The 10,667-nt window shown below is 42.2% G+C and overlaps 1 protein-coding gene across 1 annotated transcript; it reads right to left on the reverse strand.

Annotated features, from left to right (window-relative positions):
- Window positions 1–6,816: 6,816 nt before the first annotated feature.
- LOC139742906 (piggyBac transposable element-derived protein 3-like) lies at window positions 6,817–8,478 on the reverse strand. The gene is made up of 3 exons (XM_071653414.1): window positions 8,301–8,478; window positions 7,628–7,868; window positions 6,817–7,597 (listed from the first exon to the last, which is right to left on the reverse strand). The coding sequence occupies exons 1-3, from the start codon at window positions 8,476–8,478 to the stop codon at window positions 6,817–6,819; spliced, it is 1,200 nt and encodes a 399-aa protein (XP_071509515.1).
- Between the last annotated feature and the right edge of the window lie 2,189 nt (window positions 8,479–10,667).

Raw genomic sequence — 10,667 nt, forward strand, 5'->3', positions numbered from 1 at the left:
ATGTACAAACTTGAAACTACAGTCATTAATGTACTAACTCATAGTATTAACTTAGCTCTATCACTTCTGGTTTTAGAGAAGAAGATTTTTAGAGATTCCTTCATTTTGGGGGTATTGGGCCCCCCTGGGGGCCCCCTGAGTGGGGCATGGTGCCCATTTAAACAAATTGAGTTCCTAACCCCCTAGGGATGCTACCTGCCAAGTTTGATGAAAATCGGTCTTGGGGTTTTCAAGAAGAAGATGAAAATGTAAAAAGTTTACGCGCGACGGACGCCGGACGCCGGACGAAGGGCGATCGCAAATGCTCACTTGAGCCTTTGGCTCAGGTGAGCTAAAAAAAAGGGAAAAAAAAAGATCTTATGACAACAATTGTAATCACTGGAAACAGCTAAGAAAAAATAAATAATTCTACGCTATTTCTCTGCTTTTGTTCCCCCTGATTTTTGCAAATTGGGTTGTAAAATGTGTGAGAGATATGGCCAAAAACAAACAAACATGATCAAGGTGATAAGTTGGAGGAAAAACAAAAATTATATATCTCAATTTCTTGAGGGGGTATTTCATATTAGTCCCCCATCCGCTATTGAGATTTAAGGGCAGTGTTCTTTGTACTTTACTATGAGTGTCATATGATCTTACTGAGCTTTCACTAAAATTTGCATGCCAAATGTGTGCGTGCTCCCATAATCTGGATAAGTAACATTTAAGTATCTATGATGTGATTTTGACAAAAATCTTCAATATCCACAAATCTCTACATTTTTTAGGTAAAAAAAGACTGGGCTCATCCCGCTGTGAGCAAACTGCAGGAGCCTTCGGGAAAAAAATGACAGAGGTCATAGCGGCATCAGATAGACGCTTCTTGGCTGCTGAGGAACGTCGGAGACAGCAAGAAGATCGTAGACGAGAAGAGGATGCTAACTTCATGAGAAGCATGGTGGATATGATGAGGATGAACTTTGAAATGGCCCAGCGAAGAGATGAGAGAACTACAGTCATCAATGTACAAAACACAAAGTAACTTTGCTTTATCAAGTCTGGTTTCTAGAGAAGAATTGTAAATATTCCTTAATGTGGGGGGGGGGGGGGGGTGTTAGGCTCCCTTGGGTCCCCTCGGGTCCCCAAATGGGAGCATGGCGCCCTCTTGAAGGGGAAGGGGCACCCCTGATTCTGCCATGAGCAAACTTGAAACAACAGTCATCAATATACTGACTCATTGTATTAAATTAGCTCAATCACTTCTGGTTCAAGAGAAAATCTTTACAGATTCCTTACTGGGGGATGGGTTGGGCCCCCCACGGCCCAAAGGTGAAGCATGGTGCCCATTTGATGGAATTGAGATCCTATCCCCTAGGGATGATACCTGCCAAGTTTGGTGAAAATTCATAAGGGGGTTTTCAAGAAAAAAATGAAAAATTACGATTTAAGCCCCAATTTAGGCCCCCTGCCCCCCCCCCCCCCCCCCCCCCCAAGTAGGGGCATGGTGCCCATTTGACAGGAATGAGATTCTATCCCCATAGGGATGCTACCTGCCAAGTCTGGTGAAAATTCATACTGGCATTTTCAAGAAAAAGATGAAAATGTACAATGTGGGTCCCATTAGACCCTCCCCATCCCCTTGGTCCCAAGGGGGGTACACCTGATTCTGCCATGGACAAACTTGAAACTACAGTCATCAATGTAATAACTCATGGTACTAACTTAGCTCTATCACTTCTGGTTCTAGAGAAGAAGATTTTTTTTTCTTTTTTTTTAAATTTCTTAATTTTGGGGGGTTTGGGCCCCTCCGGGGGCCCCCCAGGTGGGGTATGGTGGCCAATTTTACAAATTGAGATCCTAACCCCCTAGGGATGCTACCTGCCAAGTTTGGTGAAAATCGGTCATGGGGTTCTCAAGAAGAAGATGAAAATGTACAAAGTTTACGCACGCCAGACGAGGCACGCCGGACGAAGAGCGATCGCAATAGCTCACTTTGGCTCAGGTGAGCTGTAAACTCTCCGAACATGGAGTTGGAAAGACGAAGACGCAAATGCATAACAAAGTGAAGTACATCAAGAGTTACAAGTGGTTAAAGATTAAGTGCCACAACAAAATGAGTGGGAAAGGCAAAAAAAGAAAAGAAAAAAAAAACCACTGGCATAGCTCTAACTAACTAAAGAAATAAAAAACCCACTGGTGAATGAGGACTTGTGTTCTCTCATTTGGAGGCACAGGGCTCTCAATGAGCCAGTCAAACTGATTTCATCAATGAGTGGAGTCCCTGCGCTGGGCCCTGGCATGCGTGAAGCTGGCGAGGCCGATGAGGAACAAGATCATGGACATGGTATTCCGGTGGAATATGCACATCATAGACACAAGAAAAAAAGAAAAGGGTAATCAAACTCGCATCAATGCAAGCTAGGAAACAACGCACAGAGAGAGAGAGAGAGAGAGAGAGAGAGAGAAAAAAAAAACTTCCCAAATCAAGACAGAAATTGCTAAAAGACTATTTAAACTACATACAGAAGAGAAAAACAATAGATCAGAAAAAAGTTGGAAAAGAGAATCAGAGAATGCAAATTGGTAAATCTTACAGAATTTAAAGACTATGATGAGGAGCTTCTGAAATCTATGAGTGATATCTTGACTAGTGGGTTGGTAGGCCACAAAACATGCCACATCTGGTAAGACTGCGAGACGCAACAACGGACTATGTATTATTGAAAAGTTCAGAAGATGTTGAAAAAGAAATTGAATTTACCGGGTAGCATATTGGGCAGAAGGAGAGACTTATGAAAGCCAATGCTGAAGATTATGAGATGTCCAAGTACGCCATTGCTGTTGATCTCAATCTACTTCATTTCGCTTTACTTACCTATCAATATAACAATTGCCATTCTAATGCCAATTAGAATTGCCCCCGGTAGCTAAAAATTCTTTGAACCCCTCGTTGCCCTGGCTACGGTAGGGAAACCCCTCACACACTCCCCTATATAAGCCCGAGCGCAGGTGATCTCGTCCTCTTTCTTCTGCCGCCGCTGCTCACTACGAGTTCCCCAAGGTGTAGCTCTCGCACATACAGATAAGATCGTTCCCTTTTTACCTCTTCGTGTTTGATTTCGTATTTACTTGAGTTAAAGTCCTTGTTCTAACGGCTGCTTAGCCGAGTTTGATTGTTTTCTCGTTTTAGTGATGGGTTAGGGCATTTAAGATGCCTAATTCATCTCTCTTTTCGCCGCCCCGCACGAACACTATGGCGGAGGCTGCACTGAACGATTCAACAAAGGTGGGATCCAATACCGCTAAAGCTGTGCTTCCTGCCTCTTCTCCTCCATCAAAGAAGGGAAAGAAGAGTGCCCCGAAAAAGCATTCTCTTCCCAGTCCGGCCGAGAAACAAGGCTCCAATATACCAGTTTCTCCTGCCGGTGAACCCAACGAGACTAACCTGGCCCCGCCGACCAAGTCGGTAGGCTCCAGTGTACTTACGAACATCAACCAGCCTGCTAGCGTTGATAACAGCAGCTCATTTGATACAACAGCGGCCCGCAATTTCTTCATGCAGGCCCTACAATCGGTACTTATTTCACATAACCAGGGAACCCTTCCCACACGGGCGGGGGATAATACAGGTCCCTCGGTTTTTCTGATCCCTCCGCAATCTGTCAGTTATCCTCTGGGGTCCCTTCTCTCACGAGCGGGCGATGCGACGGGCCCCCAGAATCTCGCCCCAGCGACCGTATCGCGAGCTCCGTCCCCCCCCCCCCCCCCCCCCCCCCCCGGCAACTTCAAGATGATCATCAGGCTCGAAGCAGACTGGAGACTGGAGCTGATGGGTGCATCAAGAGTTTGCTGTAGACGTCGGAGTGCTTGAGTACGTCAGGGGCAGCTGGACATCGATCAGGTTGTGACGGTTGGAGCTGCGATGGCATCTCACGCATTGAACAAGTATTTGATAACTGCTGAAGTTTCATCTAAACGGAAGGACCGATTGGACTTCATGCAGATTTTGTGTTTTTGTGTGATTTTTGTGTTTCGTGTTTGAAAGTGACGTGTCTTAGTCAGTTTAACCCATCCACGTACGGGCCTCTGTGTAATCTGTACTTTTGTGCCTGCCTAGTAAGTTGGCAGTGAACTTGGGTGCAATCTTCCCTACGGCGCGATCTACACGCGAAGGGCATTCATACGTCATTGAAAAAATGCCTGTGTCATTCCCACTAGGCAGGAGGGTTGATGCGTGTACACTCGAGCGAATGTGCACTTAGTTGACTAAATACAGCGCTAGTTTGTGTGAATTACGTGAAAGAAAATAATAAAATTTTTGAATTCTGAAAGAAATATTACGTTTGTGTGTATTTTTTTCGTATTTCCTCTTCATTTCAACCCCGTTGTTATCACACATTACCCACACGCAAATCGAAGCGTCCACAATGTCCTCGACTCCCTCGGAGACAACTGTGGGACATTCCATTCAGTCACGGGGTTTTTGTTTTGCAACATCATGAAGTAACTCTAATACAAGAGATTTTTTGCGATTGCTAATCTATTTTATGAATGAATCATGATATATTTATGCTTAGATAACATATTTCAAATTTTTAGAGACACAAAAAAGATTTGTAATACAATCACGATACGTTTGACTATTCATTCACCCTGTGCAGAAATCTGCATGTCTCCCACCACACGAGTTATCGCTCCCTCTCAATCTTCGATCGCGATAGCGTGGGAAAACAAAGACCGTACGTGTGACGCAGTAGTAAACACGTGGATTATGCTGCTTCGGAAAAACGAAAACGTGGCATGGTACAAAGGAATCCGATGTAAAAAAGCCACACTTTCGAAAGCTAAAACGAATAGCGAAATCAAAATCCACTAAAACGATCGGCAAACGGTCTTAGCACTCTAATGTAGATTCCCAGTTCACGTTTGGCTGAGTTTGAGAATAGTATTTCTGAGTTTTCCTCGCACGACGAGATCAAGAATGAGATCGGTGAACTTCATACAGCTACCAATACAACAGCGTGTGTACTGTAGAACACGTACTGCATGAAGTGAAGGTGCTTTTTGTCATGTGGCAAGAACGCAAGGAATGCACCAGATACGGTGTGCTACAGATTCTTGGGGCGAAATTTGCCTTGATAGAAGCCCTCCCTTTATTTCATATTTGGATGGTAATTCCAATTCTTTATAGAATCGCAAATATGAATACGTTATATATTTATTGTACACTTTTGAAACATAATGCAAATATTTTTCAGGGTTTTCATTCCCAAAATTTTTCTCATTTCGAATAACAAATGTAATAATAATATGAAGAGTTCTTGATTCGAGTCTAAATTCAACGCTCCTTTTTGCAGTTACGTCATGGCAACGATGCATAAGTAATCAGCTGTTATGTAGTCGTACAACTACTGCAGTTCCTGTGAGATGTAAATGTATGCCCATGTGATTTTATCAGTGGCATTACTGATTTTACAATCTTACCTTCTCTGTTTTTCTTTTACAGAAATTCAGGCATTATCAGATGAAGCAGTCTTTGTCAGAAGTACCCTGTCATATCACTTTTTGCCAGGATAGTTTTCAGGTTTCTCTTGATCATTATCAAACTATGCTGTACTACTTGTACATTTGAATGAGCTAATAATAATATGGGCAAATATAAGTCAACTATTAGAATTCATGTTTGCACTATAAATAATTTCATATAATACAAGAAATGTCTTATATCATAAGAAATCATTTATGGTCCAAACATGAATTACAATAGTTGATTTATTTTTTTCTTTTATTTCCAAATATCATTAGAATGATTTTGTAATCATTATTATCATAATTATTAATACTATTATTATTATTATTATTATACCTATTATTATCATTATTATTACTACTATTATAATTATCATCATCATTATCATTTGCTTATTAGGTTCTAATATTTACAAATGTCATGATATTTGATGGTGCTATGTGTTCTGTCTTTACATGGCAAAGTAGGATTTTTTTTTTCATCCAAGGGCAAAGAAAAAAGAGAGAAGGAAATGAAAGGGACAGAATGGAAAACACCTGCTCTGCAGGCTCTCTTTATTGTAGCATTCCATACAACATAACTATACATGTACAATTGTGAATACAATAAACAAGTAAACAAGCTAACATTTCAAACTGGACCTAATACAAATTTATTGTCTAGCTTTTAGTTGAATTAATTTTTGAAGTGAACCTGAATAACTGAACAAGGTAAAAAAAAATAGGAAGTTAAATTCCTGCAGTGATTGCTCATAGGGCCTCATCCACTTCAAGCTCTGCTTATGACGGTCCCCTGTATTGATTTCTCCTTTGTTAATAGATACAATATGCCTTAATATGTTATTTTGATTCATAATTATGTCACTTCAGACTGAATGTTGTTACGCAAATGATTTTTCTTTGTATTGATTTGTATGTATCTGTATCATTTTATTTTCATTTGCAATTGTATTCGGAGAAAGAAAATGCAGAAATAAACCAAACAAACAAAAAATATGTGAATTAGAAAGGACATTACAAAACAGAGTAATGTGAAGTTTTTGTTTTCATGTTACCAGTTTGATAGATTTTTCCTCAAGGAAGTCCAGTTTGAAATGTTACATTGCTTTTACAATGAATTACCATAAAATATTTACAAACAGAAATGAAGCGTTATTTGGAATCCTGACAGCACTGACAACTGAAAATCGATCACAGTGAGATGCCACTCTCAAACAAAACAGAACACTAAAACACTATCTACCACCCATATGCTGCAAACACATCACCACTTACACCTCATGCTCTCGCTGCTCTCTCCTGCACCATCTACCATCCATGATATGCAGCAAAGGATTTGCTGCACATCACCACTTCACACGTTCGGGTCTCACAACGCTGCCTCTCTCTCTTGCACGCCTGACACGCTTGCCGAGATGGTCCCTTCCCAAGAGCATGACCACCATGATTCTGGTCATCATGACCGTCATCACCATGGGAGCTGAGGAGAAGTTTGGCCAAACGCTTCCGGAACTCAAGCTGAGTCAGCGGTTTTGGGCGTCCACTTCTGGTTTCCCTCTGATGGGCCTCAGATTCATTCATGAGAATGAATGCATTAGCTACGGCCACATCAAAGAGAAACCAGAAAACATACACCCACCACCGCCGACTCGCGCGAAAGGTTGGATACTCCGTCCTCAGCTGGTCAGCTCGGTCGACTCCTCTCATGAATTTGTTGTACTCACGGAGAGCGACAGGGCATGGGACCACCCTCTTTGTCCCATCTTGCTGCTTGCGATCGACAGTTGTCTCTGCTGTAGGATCATCGGCTGAAGAGAGCAGGTTCACAAGATGCTTGTCCTGCCAAGCATAGGCTGAAAGCTGGCCACGCTGGAGCACATTGAACTCACCCTGTACTTTCAGCCTAGGCTCGGCAAGTTCAGCATGTGGCAAACCTCGACGGTTGCGACGAACCGTCCCTCGAGCAAGGGTGCCCTTCTGCTGGAGGCTCTCGAACAGATCAACAGTGGTGAAGAAGTTGTCCATGTTGACCACATGATGCTTCCCCCGAAGCCGTTCAGTCATCTCAGTCACTACACGTGCTGCCAACCCTCTCTCACGCCCTCTTCTCTTCTCTTACCCAACATACACCTGAAACTCATTGCAGTATCCATTCACAGGGTCAGCTCTCATCCACACCTTTATCCCATACTTCGTCGGCTTGCTTGGAATGTACTGGCGGAATCCGAGACGGCCACGGAAAGCAATCATGGCCTCATCAACTGAACAATTTTGGTGAGGATTGTATTGCTGCACACAGTTTGCCAAAACTTCATTCAACACCGGTCTAACCAAGTGCAGCTTGTCATGATTTGGGTGCTCTTTTGGTAGGTGTTGAGTTCGATCATTAGCATGAAAATTCACGCTAATTCCTTCAAAACGTTTCCGAGACATGAACTTAGCGATACGGAGATGGCCAAAAACATCATCGGAGCTCCACATCCAGCACATTTCTGGGAGAGGCATTATGCTGAGGTACAGCCGAATACCAAGGTAACACTTCATTTCTTCCACTGACACAGGCTGCCACCTAGGGAGATTTGGGTTGGCTTGCCGCTTTTGTGCAGCATACCGATTTGTCTCCTGGACCAAGTTCTGGATCAAAGTCAAAGGAAACAACAAGAAGAAAAAATCCAGCACTGTAGACATTTCATTCAGTTTTGTTGTCGGTCCAGGTGGAGGTCCTGAAAAGGACCTTGCCAAAAAAGAATGCAGGTCTCTAGACTACTCCTGAGCATCAGCTTGTGTGTCACTGTCAGTGTCACTCTCATCATCATCACCATCACCATCATCACTTGAACTTTCACCAACATCACTGTCGTCATTAGAGTCATTCCCACCGATCTCATCCACCGCAAAACCCTCAAAATCACTCTCATCTTCGTCACTCAAACCAAACACATCAGCATACGATTCATACCTCGCAGACATATTGCAGTACAAAAATGAAATGGAGGTGGAAAAATAATAAAACACGAATACGATCGACAACGAAGGCAAATTACCGTAGAAAAAAATATACAGAATATCTTGCACCGAAATCTAAAAAGGAGAAGAAAAACTACAATGAGAAATACTACGATGAAAACACGAAGCTTGATGACGAAGGATGGAGCTGCTGCGGAGACACTTACGGTAGGTAGAAACGAGTACAGTAGGTTACATGAAAAGTACGATGGTCACACACACACAACGACGTTCAATCAATCAACCGACACTCGAACAAAAACTCACCTCCAAATTGCTGCAAACGAAATAATCACGCAACAAAAAATGGAACACAACACGATCAGATGTACGGCTGTACTCTGAAAATAAAGGGATAGAGTGAAATGAAAGCAAAAGAGAGAATGAGAGAAATGGACGAAACCCTACAGAACTTATGTCACACTAACGTAATGCGACACAGCAATACCTTCGTAACCACAGTGAGTAAACAGGTATCGGGCAACAAGTCTCAACTGCAATCGATAACACGATACCGCGCGTAAGAAATCACTGCCGTTGCTGGAGCAACAAAGATGCATGCGCGCTGTAAACATGAATATTGATTAGTTTCTCAGCAGGCTCGAACCCCTGGTAGGTGTTTTGGCCAATAAGAGACATTCTAAAATAGATTTCTATGCATAGATTATTTTTCAGAGTCCCAGTAACGATCTCTGTGATTGGCTAAAATCATTCTACAGCTCCTGGCCAAGTCTCAGGTCATAGGACGCCCTCTTTTGGTCATAAATAATAAAACCCACGATATATGTGGGTTGTGACGGGGATGGGTTAAGCGCATAATTTATAGTCATGTGTGAACAGTTTGTTTATAAGTAACAGTTATGCAGGGCGTGCAAATTGACAATTGCTCTTCAACATCATTTGGACCAGCAATAGGGTTTTGTATAAATCTCGCTTCAGGCCATGCACTGATAGAAAAGTTTAGTGGGTGTTGTGAAGATGGCACTGAAACACCTTTTTCTAACTGGATGGAAATGTTCAATCTCACAGTTGAGCCTTTCAGTTTAAGTAATGAGGAAAAGGCTAGAGTTTTAGTGAACAACCTCACAGGGCCAGCAAGAAAGGAGATCCTCAATTGTCTGTCAAATGAGAAGCGGAGGAGTTTTACAGAGGTTGTAAATGCTCTCCGTCTGTGTTTTAGTCGAGAGAATTCTCATTATTTGCGATGTTAGTTCCATAATCGTGTTCAACATGATAGTGAAGACTTGGCAGATTTCAGTAGGGCTCTCATGCGTCTTTATGCAAAATTGGTAGATGCTGCAGACGATGAGAGGGAAGCTACTGACAGCTTTGAGGCAGCTTAGCGACGAAGCTCTGTCCAGTCAGTTTGTCAGTGGAGCATGGGATGGGAGGGAATGTCTTTTGTTGAGGCATTTGCACAAGAACAATCGGGATGCGGATTTGAAGTACATAAGCACTTGCCCAGTTTCCCAGAGCAAGTGAAAATTGAAGTCAGGCAAGTATTATGGAGCAAAGGCATAAAATGCTTGCCCAGATTGGGCAAGCACAAATTTTCAAAGGAATTTTTTTATTTTTTTTTTATTTTTAAGTTTAGAATATCTTTAAGGTGCAAACAATTGTATTTATGTTTTTTTTTTTTAAATGGTCCTTATGTTTTGAAACTTTTATGTGATTTTAAGCTTTAAATGAACTGTACAGGATATTTTGGGGAAAAGTAAAATTCATTTTAGGGGCAAATGTTTTTCAACAACATCAAAATAATATGTAGCACCTTGTGACGCATGTCACCATCTTATTGTTTGTCTTGCCTGCTGACCAGACTGACCATGATGCCGACAGCTAGACTGACTGTGATGCCGACAACCAGACTGAACATTACGCTGACAACCAGACTGACCTTGAGCCATTGGGCAGGTCTATGTGCCAATGAGCAGGTTCGTCATATTTTTTCTTTTTTATAAGTCATCTGGTAGCTCTCTCAGACCCAGTGTGTTGACACAAATGATTTTGACATTGTACTGCTCCATGTTGGGACAAACAATCCATACCATGTACAAGTATCTTGGATTGGGATTGTGAGTCTCATACTCAGTTGAATACAACTGTCATAGAGAGAAGCATCCCTGTGCTGACATAGTTTTTAAGTGCTATTC

This window comes from Diadema antillarum, unplaced genomic scaffold (assembly GCF_040938485.1).
Source record: "Diadema antillarum isolate AM-2024a unplaced genomic scaffold, OU_Dant_1.0 seq00001036_RagTag, whole genome shotgun sequence".
Classification (NCBI taxonomy): domain Eukaryota; kingdom Metazoa; phylum Echinodermata; class Echinoidea; order Diadematoida; family Diadematidae; genus Diadema; species Diadema antillarum.

What these genes read in the sequence shown, in the direction of transcription:
- LOC139742906 (XM_071653414.1), bottom strand. Translation starts at nt 8,478, where the DNA reads ATGTCTGCGAGGTATGAATCGTATGCTGATGTGTTTGGTTTGAGTGAC. An exon ending in TGATGAGAGTGACACTGACA is followed by an intron (nt 7,869 to 8,300) that starts GTGACACACAAG and finishes ACCTACCAAAAG; the next exon opens with AGCACCCAAATCATGACAAG. An exon ending in GAGTTTCAGGTGTATGTTGG is followed by an intron (nt 7,598 to 7,627) that starts GTAAGAGAAGAG and finishes GCGTGAGAGAGG; the next exon opens with GTTGGCAGCACGTGTAGTGA.